The sequence below is a fragment of the Schistocerca piceifrons genome, chromosome 3 (assembly GCF_021461385.2).
Source record: "Schistocerca piceifrons isolate TAMUIC-IGC-003096 chromosome 3, iqSchPice1.1, whole genome shotgun sequence".
Lineage (NCBI taxonomy): Eukaryota > Metazoa > Arthropoda > Insecta > Orthoptera > Acrididae > Schistocerca > Schistocerca piceifrons.
In genome coordinates, this window is record NC_060140.1 from 619,758,058 (window position 1) to 619,778,924 (window position 20,867).

General features: G+C 44.4%; 1 protein-coding gene across 1 annotated transcript in view; it reads left to right on the plus strand.

Annotated features, from left to right (window-relative positions):
* The window catches only part of LOC124788899 (juvenile hormone esterase-like), a 124,320-nt gene extending 117,843 nt beyond the window's left edge, over positions 1-6,477 (plus strand). The window contains exon 10 of the mRNA XM_047256181.1: positions 6,330-6,477. Coding sequence (XP_047112137.1) covers positions 6,330-6,477 — 148 coding nt within the window. The remainder of the gene's footprint in view (positions 1-6,329) is intronic.
* Positions 6,478-20,867: the final 14,390 nt, after the last annotated feature.

Here is a 20,867-nt window from a genome sequence, read left to right on the forward strand (position 1 = left end):
GTACTGCTACGGTAATGGTAGTGGGACTGCTGTGGTGATGGAAGCGAGGATGGAGGGAAGTCGGTTGCCTCCGCCCGCCGTCCATGTCGCATCTCGCGTCCGGATGTCGCGTTCGGCTTTGATCGAGCTTAATACTGGTTCTCGTATAGCTTGCTCAGTTTGAAATCCATGTCCCTGTTGATTAAATTATCATTCGCACACGGATTTTAATCACTTCTTCGAAAATAGAGTCTCAAAATTTTTCGATGGTAGGCAGGACTTTCATTTGCTAGTAAGTCATTTTGTGTCATTTTCAATGTAGTGTTCTGTTATTGCAAACTTGTTGGGCTACAATAAGGTGGTGTGGCACTCATGTTCTGTATGTCGATCTTCGATTGTGTGATCGTTTGTCCAACATAAGTTCTGTCGTCACATTCAAGAGGAGTTTCGTACATCCCTGGCGGGCGGAAAAGTGGTGTTATGTGATGCTTCCGCAGTAGTCTGCCAACTTTTAACGATATGCTAGCAAACGTTATGAAAGCGGTATCCTTTCCTTATTCTCTCGTGTTTTTGGCATCCCTGTCATTCTCGGGGCTCTTGCGTCGCAGGGCCGTCCGAATCTGTCGACAGCCGTATCCTTCTAGAGGAAGAGGGATTACAGGTGCTGCGGCTCTGCCCTCTGACTTTGTTCGTCAGAAATGGAGTGTGCCCTGTGCACTTGAGTACTGATCCCACAGTTCTTCTTCTAGGGATGGTGGCAGTTGGAGGCACGGTGGTATAAATCTGTATGCGTTGGCTTGCGGATCCGTTGTGGACAAACGAGCTGTAGGGCCTATGGCGATCTAAGACGCCAAAAAAAGGAAGTTTGCCTCTTTTTCTATTTCCATGTTAAACTGGATTTTCCATGGATGGAATTCAGATAAAGTGAACATAAAAAATTCGGAGGCATTACTTTTCTGCGCGCCCTCCTACATTCAACTGCGATTCAAATCAAACTATATAGTAAATTAATTAATACCGGCATGCGTTGCAATGGCTCTATCAAATGTTTTGTTATTTATTGGAAGTAGATACACATAAACAAAGCACTTACGTATGTAGAAAATAAATAAAAGAATAATTTTTCATCATTGCATTATACATGTATTTGAATAAGTTTACTGAAGTGCTTTGGGGTACACAACATTTTTGATCTTACCGTCTTCTGCAAAATAATAACAACAATAATAACAAGTTTTCGGCTCTCCCAATCGTGAGCACGCTACGTATAACTAACCTCGTAAAAATCAGAAATTTTCCATATTTAATACACACACTCGAAGCAACTGACTGCGCTTTGCTGCTAGTCATCTGAGAATACGAGGCAAACGGGGAACGGTAGTCGTTTGGAATGAAGTTTCATGTCGGAGAGAATGAAAAGAATGCATGGAATTAGCACATTATCTCCGTTTGACTTACCACTCAGAATTGTCGCCCCAGTAACATTCGGAATAAGTTCTTTGACGACGAGTCTGGTTCGACTGCACAATCGAAATGGATCAAAGTTGCGCAGAAAAAATTATTGGTGCCCCGATTTCGAGTGACGATATATGCGGTGTGGGACACTGGGAAGATCCAACGAATTCAAAAACCCAGTTGGACAGTTTCAAATACCGTCCGTATTCACGACGCAGTGAAACGATTCGTGGGAAACAGACTCAACCGCTATTTGTTCATGGATGACAGAGTTGATCGCATTGACGTCAATGTTTCTTGCTGCCAAAATTGTACGTTCGTAAACCAGTGAGGTTTTTTTGTTATCTCGAGAAGTTCATCATCGTCTTCTCGCAGTCGGTTTCAACAGAAAACCGATACTTCGTTGCTGGAAAACTTATATAGCTACAAATCGTCGATGGTCTATGCTGATTATTTTGCAGAAAACCGCGCGCAAATCGAGCCGTTACTTTAAGGGATCATATGTTGCGAACAGATAGACACACATCGCTGTTAACAGTACCTGACATGCTGCAATTACGGATACGGAAATTCGATACCGAATTAATCGTGCTAGAGTATCCTCTGTCAAATTAAGATCTTGAGTATTGCATAAGATTCAGTTGTTTTATAAGTCTAAATCTTGAACATGTTGTAGGCGACATCTTAAAGAGCCTTCACAATATCACCAGCGATGCATGAAAGGGTTCCGCATACAATATGCCAAAACAGAGGAACAAATGAAGAGTTATCATGCTAAAGGGGCTAAGTAACAAAATGTACTTCCTACGTTATTCAGAATAAACTATATTCAAAGAATGTGAACGTAAATATGCACTATCTCCACTTTAACACTTGCTCATTGACTTTAGCAAAGCAAGTAATCGCTTGGCATGAGCCAAAAACACCAAGGAAACATTGATTTTTCTGAATAAATTTTCACTAAAATGCTAGACGGGCTAAGTCCATCAAACACCTTTTTTCAATGTTTCTATCTCTAGTAATAATTTTACTGTTCAGTCCTGACACAATTCACTGTATGACTGTGCGCCTCAGGTACGCATTTCCATCATAATTTTGAGGCCTCTTACCCTCTCTGAATATAATGATTTGCACACTGACATTACTCAATTATGATAGCTTTCAAATCTTCTCTTCGCCAGCATTTGTCCCACCCCCCTAATTCAACAAATACCTCTTTTGTCTAAATTACCATGTATATCTGAATTAATCCATGAGGCAGAACTTTGTATTTACCTTAACTGTGTTAATCATCATATCAGCTACTTGCTGAAAGTCCATAAAACTATTCATGTGAACAAATTTAAACGCTTGCTTATGGCGAACTGTTTCTATGGCGTTCATTAAAATATCGGGAACAAAATGCATCCCCCACCTTTCTTTTTCAACAACTGGCCTCTTGTTATCACTTTTCTATGTTAATTCCCTTTGCTGAATTATTCATATTGTTTTCACTATCCATTTTATCGCCAATGAAGACACACAAGAGACAGGCTGCAAAACGACAGGAGCTAACGAAAGTGCATGTCCTGTACAACCGACCAGTGTCACACGTTCTGCACTTAACCCGTTTAGTATGAAAACACAGAGAAGTTACCTATCACGACGTCTACTGGCCTTCCTAGCAACTACATTAGCTGTCATTGCAGAGAGCCCCTTTATTCTGTAAAAGCCCTGTCACATACCACCTTTTTTTTTGTCATCAGTCTACTGACTGGTTTGATGCGGCCCGCCACGAATTCCTTTCCTGTGCTAACCTCTTCATCTCAGAGTAGCACTTGCAACCTACGTCCTCAATTATTTGCTTGACGTATTCCAATCTCTGTCTTCCTCTACAGTTTTTGCCCTCTAACGCTCCCTCTAGTACCATGGAAGTCATTCCCTCATGTCTGTCCCTTCTCCTTATCAGTGTTTTCCACATATTCCTTTCCTCTCCGATTCTGCGTAGAACCTCCTCATTCCTTACCTTATCAGTCCACCTAATTTTCAACATTCGTCTATAGCACCACATCTCAAATGCTTCGATTCTCTTCTGTTCCGGTTTTCCCACAGTCCATGTTTCACTACCATACAATGCTGTACTCCAGGCGTACATCCTCAGAAATTTCTTCCTCAAATTAAGGCCGGTATTTGATATTAGTAGACTTCTCTTGGCCAGAAATGCCTTTTTTGCCATAGCGAGTCTGCTTTTGATGTCCTCCTTGCTACGTCCGTCATTGGTTATTTTATTGCCTAGGTATCAGAATTCCTTAACTTCATTGACTTCGTGACCATCAATCCTGATGTTAAGTTTCTCGCTGTTCTCATTTCTACTACTTCTCATTACCTTCGTCTTTCTCCGATTTACTCTCAAACCATACTGTATACTCATTAGACTGTTCATTCCGTTCAGCAGATCATTTAATTCTTCTTCACTTTCACTCAGGATAGCAATGTCATCAGCGAATCGTATCATTGATATCCTTTCACTTTGTATTTTATTCCACTCCTGAACCTTTCTTTTATTTCCATCATTGCTTCCTCGATGTACAGATTGAAGAGTAGGGGCGAAAGGCTACAGCCTTGTCTTACACCCTTCTTAATACGAGCACTTCGTTCTTGATCGTCCACTCTTATTATTCCCTCTTGGTTGTTGTACATATTGTATATGACCCCTCTCTCCCTATAGCTTACCCCTACTTTTTTCAGAATCTCGAACAGCTTGCACCATTTTATATTGTCGAACGCTTTTTCCAGGTCGACAAATCCTATGAAGGTGTCTTGATTTTTCTTTAGCCTTGCTTCCGTTATTAGCCGTAACGTCAGAATTGCCTCTCTCGTCCCTTTACTTTTCCTAAAGCCAAACTGATCGTCACCTAGCGCATTCTCAATTTTCTTTTCCATTCTTCTGTATATTATTCTTGTAAGCAGCTTCGATGCATGAGCTGTTAAGCTGATTGTGCGATAATTCTCGCACTTGTCAGCTCTTGCCGTCTTCGGAATTGTGTGGTTGATGCTTTTCCGAAAGTCAGATGGTATGTCGCCAGACTCATATATTCTACACACCAACGTGAATAGTCGTTTTGTTGCCACTTCCCCCAATGATTTTAGAAATTCTGATGGAATGTTATCTATCGCTTCTGCCTTATTTGACCGTAAGTCCTCCAAAGCTCTTTTAAATTCCGATTCTAATACTGGATCCCCTATCTCTTCTAAATCGACTCCTGTTTCTTCTTCTATCACATCAGACAAATCTTCACCCTCATAGAGGCTTTCAAGGTATTCTTTCCACCTATCTGCTCTCTCCTCTGCATTTAACAGTGGAATTCCCGTTGCACTCTTAATGTTACCACTGTTGCTTTTAATGTCACCAAAGGTTGTTTTGACTTTCTTGTATGCTGAGTCTGTCCTTCCGACAATCATATCTTTTTCGATGTCTTCACATTTTTCCTGCAGCCATTTCGTCTTAGCTTCCCTGCACTTCCTATTTATTTCATTCATAAGCGACATGTATTTCTGTATTCCTGATTTTCCCGGAACATGTTTGTACTCCCTCCTTTCATCAATCAACTGAAGTATTTCTTCTGTTACCCATGGTTTCTTCGCAGCTACCTTCTTCTTCTGTGATGGTCCTTTTTAGAGATGTCCATACCACCTAACACGTAGAAAACACAATTGCTGCAAAACCGCAGCTTAGTCTCTTTAGCATTATAGCCCTTCAAGTGTCAGTATCCTTGAACGGGGACATACAGCCAGTACAGAAGCTATGGTTTTAAGACATCAATGACAATAGGTAGGGCATCTAGTCAGTATGCCTAATAATCGCATTTCCAAACAAATTTTTACTTTAATTTAACAATAGACAAACACTGTGTTGGAGATCACTGAAAACGAGTTACGGACCTAATTAAGGCTAACAATAAGATATGTTAACAGTTGGGAGACCTCAGCCCTTGACCGTTCATCCTAGAGATCACTAGACCATCACGAGACACTTCCTTTTGTAGAAAACAACAGACACACAGCGACTGATAAGAGGCGGCGTGGAAAAGAAAGGGAACCACCGGGAGTAAATCTTCATATGGGACTACCTGTCATCACTGCAGCAAACTATGTGCCTCTCACATTAGACTATAGAGTTATCTCCGGACTCAAATGACTGGAAGACAAAGCTTCTCTTCTACGAGTATTTTCTGTAATGATGATTACTTCTGCTACTAGGACTACTGCGACTCCTCAGCAAACTTTAGAAATGGCATAGTTACTCTTCTACTTATATTTGTGTTATGAAATGTCCATTTATCTTAAAATATTAATGGTGATAAATACTTCCTTGCACTCATTTTTTCTGTATATTGCCTTTCTTCATTTTCCATCTTGCCGCAGTTCAGTTGCTTTTTATAAATACTATGTAAGACCTGACTGCCCCGGTTCACTGCTTCTTAAAGCATGCGATCCTGAAACCAGAAAATTTATCAGTCGACTGTTACAAACGATTTTCCACCCATTTGTACTACGAGTTGTTGATGCAGTGCATAACTATTGTTGTTGTTTGTATTACACTTCTTCCAACTATGTGGTCATTAAGAATGGAACAGCTAACAGCTTTTGCTTGCGAGGTACGTAGTAATAACTTTAGCGAAGGATCATATGTTTAATAATATTTTCTTCTGTTTTGGAACCGTCTAACTGTGACTGCCTTCTCTGAAAACGTGCTGTTTGTGGATATTGCTCTCACCCATTTGCCCTGCGTTTCGCTGTGATATATTACTCTGATATAAATTAACCGACTATTATTTTATTTGTTGCTAAGTGCGTTTAGTTATGTATAGCAATATTTACTGCACTTTTTGTGACATAGTTCCTGCACTTTACAGGAATCCAACCCCGGATGACGACCCGTTGCACTGGCCGCAAGTAACGTTTGGGAGAGAGCTGCAGTACCTACGTATAGGTGAAAAGTTGGAAGTGAAGAAGGGACTCTTCCAGAAGAGAATCGACTTTTGGAAATCTCTACCTTTCTGATTACGACACGACGTCCGTGCAGGAGCGTCTATGAATACAGTAGATTCAAGGTTCTCCTTACAAGATGTTACAAGAACTTTTAATAAAATTGAAATTCATACACCTGCCGGAAATTGCAGGTTGAACAATTATGATGAAAAAATTAATTCACCATGTTTTGTGCTTTGGCTTTATTAAGCTTAATAATACATTTTTGCTGAAGCCTGTCTGATATGTCAAAGACAATTGTGGACTCAATGCCCTTCAACAGATTCTCAAAAGAAAAATAGTTCTGTATGAATTTTTTTTTGATTTGACATTAACTGAATTTTCTGTCGGTGCTTCACATAAGATGATGATAATGTTACATAGGAAATTTATTCCTGATTTTCTGTTTAACATAATTTATTTTATCACGTCCAGATTTCAGATCCTTAAACCATCGTCGGGTGTCAACTGAACATGGCAAGATATATAAAATGATGTGCAGCTCACACTCATATTACTAACGCTTATACAGAAGATAGATAATGACGACAGAGTATAACTTTGTAACATTATGCAGCAATCATTGCGTTTAAAAAGAAAACAAAAACAAAATAAAAATAAGTTTTTTATGGTAAGCAGAAATCATACATACAACATAAGACAAAAATTTAAATTGGGTTCATTACTTTAATCTATCATATTTGCATGGTTAGAAATTAATTTAACAGAGCGGAAAAAGGAAAATATGCTTCATCATTTAAAATTAAACTGGAATTATGTGTGATGTTTATTCAATTAAAGTATTTCCCATAGGTCCAGTTCTCTGATTTTCTAAATAGCATTCAAGTCGTCACAGATTTCGCGGTATGAGGTGTTTTCTGTTAAGAGAAGTTCCATGACGGTGGAATAATGTCTTTCCTAGTCTCCAACTTCTCGTGTACCGATACGCTAACAGCCATAGCTCTGCATAACTGACCAAAATACACTACCACAGGACTTGCAGGTGACTTTTTTATATGCTACTCTGACAAAAGTCTTTTCTTTATTATTGGATGATATTTTAGTTATGAGGTTGTACTTTTAAAAGTCATCCCTATAGTTGCCATATTTGAATTTTTTCGCAAGACAAATCCAAATTTTGGTATATATATCTATATTTATGTCTAGTGGAACCAATCCAAAACCAGATCATCTACATACCTGATCCAGTATACAATTTTGAAATTCAGTGGCTTTTTATAAGAGATCTTGTTCCAAATTGTGCATGAAAATTTGATAGTGTTATAGACTAAGCGCGTAACCTGTAGCTAGTCCATGAAACTGATTGTCATAACTGTAGTCAAACTGTAAATAATTCTCTTTCACAAATATTCGAATGGTAACAAAGTCATGTGATCCCACAAGACTTACTTTAGATTTGTGCCAAATTTCTGTTAACACTGTATCTCTGAGCAGCAGCAAAGTACACTAGGTAAATTTATCATGTATCTACAAATTACTCAGAACAACTGAAGGATTGTTCCTGTCTATAACGATTAACACATAAAGTGGGTTATTATGATCAGTAAGTTACAGATAGAGGTGCTAAAGCAGAAGAATTACTCAGTCTTTATTGTCCTAGGTGAATTTACAAACAGCTTTATTTTTCCAATTAGGTCCTTATGTAAAATTCCTTCGGCACTATCTGAAGTACTTTTTATGATAAGGAACTGGGTATTTGTTTTAGATGTCATCCACAGACCACGAGAGCTTTTATTTGCAGCCTACAACATATTCTGTCATGTAAATGTGGCTTTTCTTTCTCTTTTCCTCAATACACGCCTGCCATATTTTATGGTAGCATACACGATAGGACTCACGTTTCAAAGGATCTTGAATACTGACGTAAAACCTAATTTTCTAAATGGTTCACTGTTATACACTTCACCCTGCTCTGTAATCAGTTATTCCAAAAGCAATACGAATAAGTTGCCAAAAGTCAAAAATGAGTTAGAGAAAAACGAAAGAAAACAGAGAAAAAGAAGCAAACAGAGAAAAGCAACGAGTCAGTATTGCAGGACTGGTAGAGATAAACAAAAGGAGATAAAGTGAGAAACAAGGGCTTTGAAAAGAGAGTTCACTATAAAGACAGAACAACGAGAAAGAATACCAAAGAAAAGATAACGGATCCAAAGTATGAATGCAAACATACGTCCGAAAACAAATACGCGTTAACATACGGGCCACTTTGCCCTTTGGTACTCTTCTATCTATTGGCACAACATGAAGTGATCAATATTTTTATCACTCATTCTAATAAATTCCTTAGGTCCCCTTCGCAGAAAAACAGGAGCCCGTAGGAAGAAATGTGGTTGCCCCCTGATTTGGTAACATGCATGAGGTACATGTTCATGGGTTTGGGAAACACAATTGGTATTAAATATCTCCGCAGAAAGAAACTTTAGATCAGATGAGCGTGGAAGGCGTGCTGCTAGGCAGTCGTGCACCATTGTATCCAATATGTTTCTGCTAGGGTAACCCACTAGTGGTAATTCGTCGTGCAGGAACTGGCGGTAAACAGTATCAGTTGATCTGACTGGTGCACCATATGCACCCAGCAACCTTTCGGCCACAATGCCTGCTCACACATGAATGCTAAAGTAAACCTAGTGCCTTTCCATATTTTCGCTAGGACTTGCATCTATTCACACGTGGTTACTGTGGTAGTTTCTTAATCTATATTGTATGAATGGCGCTTCCTCCATAAACAAATTACAAGCTGTGAACTGTAGATTTTCAGAACCCCGTCTTAAATCACTGCCTGAGTTACAGTTCATCTTTTAGGCTAAGAACTTTGGCATATGGTAAGTAATATGGATAAAACAGATGCAGCACGTTCATTTCACCGTACACTTGTTTCGGGATCATGCTCTACTCGTCGCAAGACTGATTCTTCTATATCTGCCATGCGAACCGTACGAGGTCTCACGCGATTGCTTGCCCTCGTTGCAAATTACCCTTTGTCTGCAAGCTGCTGCAGCAACTCACTGTTTTTTGTTCTTCAGATACAATGTAGCGGCAAAGAAGCCATTTGGGTTATATGACATGTGCGTATTGATTAACACCGTTGGCTAAACTATAGCAGAATACCATGTCTTCCGTTTCCCGGGTGGAATAATAGTATTTCTCTCGCGTTCTTCACGCTTCACTGAATCAGTAATATTTTTTATGATGCCAGCACTACCTATGTCTACAAAAATCGAACACCTATGTGGAGAAGAACATTAGCAATGTAGCAAGGCACAAAAATATCAGACCACTTTGAAGTAAAGTGAGACGCCTATAGTCTACGTTAGTCTATTATTACAGTCGCAAAAGACGATGTAATTACGACCTACATTACTTGTACAATCTCAAAACGATACTCTCGAAGTAGCTGATGCACGGGGCAGTTGTCACCACTATGTCTGGCAGCAACGCAGTCAAGGTCTAAGAACAAGGAATGAGCGTTGTACCCTAACAGCAAGACAATCCGTAACTTTGAGTACATGGTGTTCTCGACACAATGGTTCACATCTCAACAAGTACTTTGGTTCCGGTTCATACGTTTGTATTTTATTCCTAGTTCCCGAAAGCACATCTCCTATAAAAATACGGGACTTTTTTTAGTTATCCTAGGTGGACATAAGCCCAACCACGACAAAAATTTATTTTGCATATATTTCAATACAAAAGATAAAAATCTGTCTCCCTTTGTGATAAATAGTAGACTTTCACCACAGTGTCACCTGTCAGAGTCGTATCTAGACATATCATGGGTCCAAATAACTCCGACTCACATGCCCCATACCATTACAGAGCCTCCACCAGCTTGAATAGTCCCCTGCTGACACGCAGGTTCATGGATTATTGAAGTTGTCTCCGTATCCGTACACGTCCAGCCGCTCCATACGATTTGAAAAAGAGACTCGTCCGACCAGACAACACGTTTCCACTCAGCAACAGTCCAATGTCTGTGTTGATGGGCCCAGGTGAGGCATAAAGCTTTGAGTCGTTGGCCATCAAGAGTACACGAGTGGGCCTTCGGCTCCGAAAGCCCATATCCATGATGTAAATCTGCAGCAATTTGCCTAAGGGTTGCACTTCTGCTACGTTGAACAATTCTCTTCAGTCGTCGTTGGTCCCGTTCTTACAGGATCTTTTTTCGGCAGCTGCGATGTCGGAGATTTGATGTTCACCGGATTCCGGATATTCATGGTACACTCGTCATAGGATCGTACGGGAAAATCACCACTTAATCGCTATCTCGGAGATGCTGTGTCCCATCGCCAGTGCGCTGAGTAACACCACGTTCAAATTCACTTAAATCTTGATAACCTGCCATTGCAGCAGCAGTAACCTATCTAACAACTGTGTCAGACACTTATTGCCTTATATAGGCGTTCCCGACCGCAACCCCGTATTCTGACGTTTACATATCTCTGTATTTGAGTACATGTGCGTATACCACCTTCTCTGGCTCTTCCGAGTATATACACTCCTGGAAATGGAAAAAAGAACACATTGACACCGGTGTGTCAGACCCACCATACTTGCTCCGGACACTGCGAGAGGGCTGTACAAGCAATGATCACACGCACGGCACAGCGGACACACCAGGAACCGCGGTGTTCGCCGTCGAATGGCGCTAGCTGCGCAGCATTTGTGCACCGCCGCCGTCAGTGTCAGCCAGTTTGCCGTGGCATACGGAGCTCCATCGCAGTCTTTAACACTGGTAGCATGCCGCGACAGCGTGGACGTGAACCGTATGTGCAGTTGACGGACTTTGAGCGAGGGCGTATAGTGGGCATGCGGGAGGCCGGGTGGACGTACCGCCGAATTGCTCAACACGTGGGACGTGAGGTCTCCACAGTACATCGATGTTGTCGCCAGTGGTCAGCGGAAGGTGCACGTGCCCGTCGACCAGGGACCGGACCGCAGCGACGCACGGATGCACGCCAAGACCGTAGGATCCTACGCAGTGCCGTAGGGGACCGCACCGCCACTTCCCAGCAAATTAGGGACACTGTTGCTCCTGGGGTATCGGCGAGGACCATTCGCAACCGCCTCCATGAAGCTGGGCTACGGTCCCGCACACCGTTAGGCCGTCTTCCGCTCACGCCCCAACATCGTGCAGCCCGCCTCCAGTGGTGTCGCGACAGGCGTGAATGGAGGGACGAATGGAGACGTGTCGTCTTCAGCGATGAGAGTCGCTTCTGCCTTGGTGCCAATGATGGTCGTATGCCGTGCAGGTGAGCGCCACAATCAGGACTGCATACGACCGAGGCACACAGGGCCAACACCCGGCATCATGGTGTGGGGAGCGATCTCTTACACTGGCCGTACACCACTGGTGATCGTCGAGGGGACACTGAATAGTGCACGGTACATCCAAACCGTCATCGAACCCATCGTTCTACCATTCCTAGACCGACAAGGGAACTTGCTGTTCCAACAGGACAATGCACGTCCGCATGTATCCCGTGCCACCCAACTTGCTCTAGAAGGTGTAAGTCAACTACCCTGGCCAGCAAGATCTCCGGATCTGTCCCCCATTGAGCATGTTTGGGACTGGATGAAGCGTCGTCTCACGCGGTCTGCACGTCCAGCACGAACGCTGGTCCAACTGAGGCGCCAGGTGGAAATGGCATGGCAAGCCGTTCCACAGGACTACATCCAGCATATCTACGGTCGTCTCCATGGGAGAATAGCAGCCTGCATTGCTACGAAAGGTGGATATACACTGTACTAGTGCCGACATTGTGCATGCTCTGTTGCCTGTGTCTATGTGCCTGTGGTTCTGTCAGTGTGATCATGTGATGTATCTGACCCCAGGAATGTGTCAATAAAGTTTCCCCTTCCTGGGACAATGAATTCACGGTGTTCTTATTTCAATTTCCAGGAGTGTATTTGAAGTACAATTTCCATTATTAAACATCGGAATTGCTTAGGGACATACTTTTTCAGTTTCCCGCACTAAAATTAGGTCGGGTCTAGTTCACTAAGACTTCTGTCGCCTCAGTGTATAAGTACGATGTAAAACTCTTAAGAATATGTAAAATACGTGCAGAGACAAATGAAAGCGATGAGTGGCACACTTACGAAGTCATGAGACTGGAGGAATTTACTGGGACAACAATACATGGGTAAATGAACTGTTACGGGAGTCCGCCAATTGAGACCAAGGCTGGCGCTCTCTCTCTCTCTCTCTCTCTCTCTCTCACACACACACACACACACACACACACACACACACACCAAGGGGAGAGAGTAGAGGCGAACGCCTAATGCGGCTGCACTGAGGACTGCGCTGCACACCCCCTTCCCCATGAAAAACCACACAAAAACCGCAAGACGTGCAGACAGTGGAGTGTCGGCCTGCCTTACAGAAGCTAACCGGTACCTCAAAATGATGCCGCACCAGCCTGGACACAGCTTGTCAACAGACTGCAAAGACAGGTCTTTCGTTTCTTGGTTGAGAAGCAATCACCGAGCGAGGTGGCGCAGTGGTTAGCACACTTGACTCGCATTCGGAAGGACGACGGTTCAATCCCGTCTCCCGCCATCCTGATTTAGGTTTTTCGTGATTTCCCTAAATCGTTTCAGGCAAGTGCCGGGATGGTTCCCTTGAAAGGGCACGGCCGATTTCCTTCCCAATCCTTCCCTAACCTGAGCTTGCGCTCCGTCTCTAATGACCTCGTTGTCGACGGGACGTTAAACACTAACCACCACCACCACCACCATGACGTTGCACTTGACCCCAACTGGTTGGTGCCATGCACGCACGCCACGGAGATTGGTTTTGATAGCGCTTTGCAACAAGAGACTATTTTTCTACAGAGAGTTAAGTCTGAATGCTTTCTCCTGTTTCATTGTGCCACACACAATGTGAAAGACTACTACTTCAGTCACTGACTTCACCTTCTTTGGTATCAGCACTCCCTGCACAGTGTACTGAACATTACAGCTGCTACATTGACACCATTATTTCTTTTTCTTTCGTATCTGTTTCTGACCGCTGCTAGATCAGTTCTAGAGGCCTTAATCGCCTCGTTTCTTTGATAGACAATTCTGTCTGGTCACTGTAGGTACAGTGCCCGTGCTCACCTCCTTGACGGATAAACAATCTAACCTGAGCTCTCCTTTCTGAACTGAACTATCAATTCCAGTGCCATGTGACTGTGAACAGGAAGCGTGCCTGATTTGATCAGACAGAACTTTCAAACGTACATTTTTGTGTGAACAACAAAATAACCATATGTGCGAACTCTGAAAGGTATCAAAAGCCACCTAAGAATATCGTTGTTTGCTTTGTAGTAGCGTATGTATGTTGTGCAGATTTAAGCATTTCACTGTCGCTCAATCCCTGGTGTTTAATAATTTGTGCAAGACCGGCATCCACAGCTTATTTACGACATTCTTTCTGTGTTACCAACTGAGCCAAAATATTACGTTATGTATCTGGAAATAAGCTGCATTTTGACATGTCGGAAATCGAAACGGCATCCGGCATTAAACCAAAAAAGTTAAGTGGAGACTCACTACAGGCCATTTGCAATTGCATTTTATGTTTATAGCGCGGAAAAGAATTAGCAGGCTACGTCTTCTATGTCTACGAGGGTGTAGCGTTCACGTTGTTTCGTTGCACGTTAAGGCTATGCAATGGGCTGGGATGGACTTGTGAATCGCATTCGTCATTGGCAGCTAGTGACGTTCGGTGTACTAACAGTTCGGTTCCTACGCGATGTCCGGGTTTCCGGGGGTGGGGGGGGGGGGGGCGGCGGGGAGGAGGAGGAGGAGAAGAAGAAGGAGGAGGACGAGTGTTTATCGTGCAGAGAATATCCGGAATTCTTGTATATCGTACGAAGCGCAACAATGGTTAGCCTACTTGACTCACTTTCGGAATGACTAAGTTAAAGTCCCAGTCTCTATCCTGATTTAGATTCCTCTGAGAAAGAGGCGGCTAATTTCCTTTCCTATACTCTGCAAGCCGAGCTTGGGTCCCGTCTTTAACGACCTCATCGTTGATGGGACGTTAAATCCTAATTGTCCTTCATTTATAATTGTTATTAGCGCAATGTAACGCTTTAAGACCTTGAGGAATATTTCGAAAGTCGAGTATGTACTATTCGATTAATTTTAAAAGCAGATGTTCAGCAATAGTCACTTTTCTTATCCATCTGTTTGCCATTAATGGCGTGGTAGGCAATTTCCAGTACCACATTAAATACATAGCATGTGTCAACCGATTTACTTTAAAGGTCACTGGGTTTATTCGGATTTGTTCTACAAGATAATTCAAGACGTTTCTAAGCACTTGACAGGAGCCAGTATATGTTCTGCTGTGCTCTTTTGTCTGGCTTTGCTACCTCTAAATATGTAATAAGTCGAAATATAATTTGATGAGGTTTTGCAGCGCTCACTGTTAAGTGTATTGTACCCGTTAGAGAGGTTTTCTTAGGAAGCTCGGAAGAGCGAGAGTGGTGTCCACCGTTGTTGTAGGTCTTATCCTACCTCCCCCACTCCCCCCAACCCATCCCCCAACCCCACCCCCCGCCCAAACATACTACTCCTGCCACGTATTTAGGCGAAGTGGTAAAGCGAAACTTGATTTTAATGTGGAGAAATGACTGTAATACACACTGCCTGCCGAAAGTGAAGCACTTACAAGGCACAGGAAATCAGTGTAGCTTCATACACGTACACACAGTTCTTGGGTATGGAAATGATTGGAGGACAATTCTCTGTATTCGATAGAACAGCCACCAGACTGCACTCCCAGTCCCAGTGTAGTTCGTGTGTAGAGCTGTTTCCAGGCCTGTTAGGGTACACAAGGCCCGTGAACAACCTCAGATGTCGATTGATTACTGTGAAAGACACGGAGATACCGATTACTCGTGCGGGACAGCACATAAAGGATTTTCAAAAGGCTCTCGTTGTGTGTCTCTGTTTTGGTGGCTAGTGGAAATGTGTAATAGCCAGTTTTGTGACGTGTTCGAGTGTGACAGCGGCGCAATGTTGGACTGCATGGGAAACAGAGCAGACGTACTCGTCGTCAAGGTTCTAATCGACCACGTCTGGCCACCTCCAGGGAGTATCTCCGCACTGTGCGCCAAGAACATCGTAATTCCTTCACATTTATGCCTGTCGTCCAAGAAGAGGTAATAGGCTCCCTATAACAATGTCTTTACTTGAAGATCAGGAACAGCTAGTTTTGGTACTACCGTCTCTTGCGTAGACTACCGTCAGCACAACAAAGCAGACGGCTGCTGAATTGGTACCGCCACCAGAGAGCACAGTCTACTCACGAATGGCACCGCATTATTTTTTTTAATTTATTGGCTTCTGGCATAAACCATATAGCCAGAAAAGGGAATAACTACAGATCTGGTATACAATATCATATATACAGCATAGGCATTAGAAATTACATTAAATCCAGTTATACTTCGCGGTACACTTTATACATTCACACACTCTAAACAGACTACTCATACTGAGTCCTTCGTGTCTGACTTGTAACTAGATGTCTGCTTCTTGCAGAAACCGGGCAATACTGACGCAGTCCGTTGTAGACTGTTGTCAAAACGAGTTCGTCAGTCACCGCATTGTATCCAGTGATGAACGGTCGTTCTACACTACCACAGGTCATCGTCGGCGAATATGGCAGCGAGTATGCTTTCGAGAGACACACCGGTGTTACTCTGTGTTATGGTATGGGGAGCCACCGGATATGCCTTCAGCTCACGGCTGGTACTGCCTATGGGAACACCTGCGGAACAACGGTGCGTCACGGATATCGTGCGTCCTCGCGTGGCTACTCTACATCTACTCGCAGATGGATATTCTGCAAATCACACTTAAGTGCCTGGCAGAGAGTTCATCGAACCACCTTCACAATTATCTATTATTCCAATCTCGTAACATCGCGGAAAGAACGAACACCTATATCTTTCCGCACGAGCTCTTATTTCCCTTATATAATCGTGGTGATCGTTTCTCCCTATGTAGGTCGGTGTCAAAAAAATATTTTCCCATTCAGAAGAGAAAGTTCGCTGGTTGGTTTAAAAGAGGGGGGGACGGACCAAACTGCTAGGTCATCGGTCCCTTGTTCCGAAGAAAACAAGGCCACGAGGGTGAGAATAACACAAACGAGACTGACAACACAAAACGGAATGAACCCATAGTTGAAAAGGGCAAATAGCAAGCCCTAAAACAGCTCGCCCTGTCCCCTCAGGGCAAAAAAAAAAGGGGAATGAAAAGTAAAACCACAAGAACGACAGAAGGGCAACAAACAAATGGATAAAAGGGGACAAGAAAATCACAGAAACGCAAGAAACAGGTAGAAGAGATTAAAACGACAGAGCAGATTACCATGGTTGCCTGACCATGAGAATAAAAAGGAGAAGCCAGCAACTATGGAACACGTTAAAACCTCCACGCTAAAGGCACTAGGGTGGAGGTCACAGAGGAACAAAGGACATGTGCTATAGGAGGCACCAACTTGGACACGGAAAGTACGAAGCGACAGGAAATTTTGGATAAAAATCCGGAGCGAGCCTCACAAACCCCACTTGTGTAATGCGGCAAGGATATGACGTCGCCCCGTCGTGTCATACGCTTTTCGTAAATCAAAAAAGACTGCAACAAGGTGTTGGCATCTGGAAAAGGCTGTTCGGATGGCAGACTCGAGGGGCACAAGATTATCAGTGGTAGAGCGACCCTGGCGGAAACCGCTCTGGCACGGAGCCTGTACGCCACGTGACTGCAGGGCCCGATCCAACCCAACCACAGACACACCATACCTTCCAGCAGTTTACAAAGAACGTTGGTGAGGCTGATTGGCCGATAGCTATCCACATCAAGCAGGTTTTTACCGGGTTTGAGCACCGGAATGATGGTGATCTCCCACCATTGGGATGGAAAGACGCCATCGCACTAGATCCAGTTGAAGAGGACGAGGAGATGTCGCTTGTAGTCGGACGAGACTGCGGATCCTATCTGGCCCAGGAGCTGTGTCGGGGCAATATGCAAGCGCACTGAGGAGCTCCCACTCTGTAAATGGAACTTTATAGGATTCACTGTAGCGTGTAGTGCACGAGAGGACTTTCTTTTCCATCCGACGTTTAATGGTGCGAAAGGCTGGAGGGTAAATTTCCGACGCAGAGGCTCGAGCACAGTGCTCAGCAAAGTGCTCGGCAATCGAGTTTGCATCGGTAGATAACACGCCATTGATGTTAACGCGAGGGACACCTGTTGCGGTCTGGTACCCAAAAACAAGTCTGATCTTCGTCCAGATTTGGGAAGGTGACGTATGGCACCCAATGGTCGAGGCGTATCTCTCCCAACACTCATGTTTTCGTCTTTTTATAAGCTGGCGAACGCGTGCATGGAGTCGTTTAAAGGCTATTAGGTGCTCTAGGGGAGAGTGCTGCTTATTCGCTGAAGAGCTCGCCGACGCCCTTTAATTGCCTCTGCGAGTTCTGGTAACCACCAAGTTACTAACTTTCGCCAAGGGCACCCTAAAGAATGAAGGATCGCGTTTTCCGCCGCAGAAACGATCGTTGCAGTGACCTGCTCAACCACAAAATCGATGGCATCATGTGGGGGAGATTTAACGGTTACAGCAGGGCTAAACGCTTCCCAGTCTGCCTTGTCGAAAGCCCATCTGGGTAGGAGTCCGAGGGCATGACGCTGGGGGAGTGACAGGAAGATAGGGAAGTAGTCACTACCACACAGACCGTCCCGTGCTCTCCAATGGACAGATGGGAGAAGTACTGTGCTGCAGAGGGATAAATCAATGGCCGAGTAAGTGCAGTGAGCCACACAAATGTGTGGGGGCCCAGTATTTAAGAGGCAGAAGTCGAACTGAGACAGCAAATTTTCGACATCTTTGCCTCGGCCAGTAACCACGGTGCCACCCCACAGGGGGTTATGAGCGTTAAAATCTCCCAAAAATAAGAAAGGTGTAAGGAGTTGATCAATCAGTGTAGCCAATGCCTTCAGTGGTACTGCACCACCTGGAGGAAAATATACATTGCAGACAGTTATTTCCTGCATCGTCTTTATCCTGACAGCCACAGCTTCAAGATGGGTGTGAAGGGGCACAGGTTCACTGTATATTGAGTTCAGGACATAGACATAAACTCCACCTGACTATTACAGTCGCTACATTTCTTGTAATCCCTATAGCATTGGAGGGCAGGGATCCGCAATGGCCAAGAGGGCAATGCAGAAAGCTGGTGTAAAGCTTAAGAGGTGCCTTAGCTCAGCAAGATGGTGGAAAAAACCGCCGCAATTCCACTGGAGGATGACGTGCTCGTGAGATTGGGAAGGCATGAAACACTCAATGAGGCTGTCTACGCCACAGGGTCACCTACTGCCACCGTATGAGTATCTGTGTGATCAAGCATCCATTGTGTTTGAGGGCCCAGAGAGATCTAGTCCTCAGTGGACGCCAGCATCTCGACTTCGTCCTCAGACACAGAGCTTGTAGGCAGTGGTGGTACGGGAGCCACCGCAACGTCTGGGTTTTTGGGGTTCTTCTTTTTGGTTTTCTCCCGCTGCACCTTCGGCTTTTTTAGCTGGAAAGGCTTCTCAGGGACTGAGGAGGACCGTGAGGCCCTACAACCAGTTACCTGTGGTTGCTTCAGCCACTAGCGGAGGTCTGCTTTGCCAGTGGTAGGAATGTGGGAAGGGAGTGAGCCAAGGGACCTCTTCCTAGCGAGAGTAGCCAAAGAAGATGTACGCTTCTCCATCGGATAAGTGGGGCCTGATGTCCCTGGTGGTTTGGGGTGGGGGTTGGTTCCTGAAGTAGGTTGTGCAGGAGCAACAGGAGCACCAGGGCGGGAAGTGATCCCCTCCATCAAGGGGGCAGGTGGAGTCTGACAGCTCTGAGAGCCAACTTTACACGGTGGAACAGAAGGTGGAAGAACTGTTGTCGTAGCAGCGGCTTAAGTGGATGTCATACGCACAGGATGTAGCCTCTCATACTTCTGCTTAGTCTCAGTGTAGGTCAGTCGGTCCAGGGCCCTGTATTCCATGATTTTCCTCTCTTTCTATAAGATGAATGATGCTTTCTGCAGTTGACACAGATGGGAGGCGGGGCACATGGAGTATTGGAATGTGATGGACGTCCACAATCTCGACATGTGGTGGTGGAAGTACAGTGGGAAAACATATAGCCGAACTTCCAGCACTTAAACCACCACATCGGGGGAGGGATATAACGGCTTGACATCACAGTGGTAGACCATCACCTTGACCTTCTAGGGTGAGATGTCACACTCTAAGGCCAAGATGAAGGCACCAGTGGCAACCTGATTACCCTGACACCTCCCATTGTGTGGCCAGGGAGGGGAACGATTTGGGGTCTTATTTCATCGAAGTTAGACTTTGACCTCTTAGAGACTGCTGGTGGTGGACCACCAGCAACAGATGACATATTACGCTTCAAGGCGTGTCATCCACTCTGATGCCACCCACTCTGACCAGGGGCCCTCCCCACGGGCACATCACCCAGCCTCAGAAAGGGCCACGCATGATGACCACTGCTGGGAGTCCCAATGTCCCAGGGAGACAGGTATGTACTCCTTGCCATATGTGGGGAATTAACAGCGCAAGCATCAGCAGAGCAATCTCTGTCAGGGGGCTACAACCAACATGGTACATGGTGGCCCGATCACAATGGACTGGCTACTATGTTGGATATGAGGTGCAAAGAATTCCATGGTCATCGTCGGCGTAGAAACCGACACTGCATAGTGGATCGAGGAAAACGCACACAGGAAGGTGTCCTCGCCCATGAGATGGAGAATGAGCGGGACTGCAATGCCACGACGAGAAAGTGGGCAAAAGATCTCAATGCACAATGGACATGATGCACCATGTAATTTGCTCTTCCCCAATTGGCTCGCTCTTCGAGAAAATTTTGAAAAATAGAGGCCAGACCCTACAGGGGACCATCACAAAGGCCAAAACGTGTGAGACTCCTTTTGATCGCCTCTTACAACAGGCCAGAGTACCACAGGCCTAATCTAATCCCCAAACCCGCATGGGGAAAGAAAGTTGGTGATTGGAATTTCGTGAGAAGACCCCATCGCAACCGAAAACTCCTTTCTTTTAATGATATCCACCCCAAATATTGTACCATTTTAGTGACATTCCGCCCCCCCCCCTATTTCACAGTAATACAAAAAGTGCTGCCCTTCTTTGAATTTCTTCGATGCACACGGTCTGTCCTATATGGTAAGGATCCCACACCGTGCAGCAGTATTCTAAAAGAGGATGGACAAGCGTGGTGTAGGCAGTCTCCTTAGTACATCTGTTACATTTTCTAAGTGCCCTGCCAATGAAACGCAGTCTTTGGTTAGCCTTCCCCAGAACATTGTCTCTGTGTTCCTTCC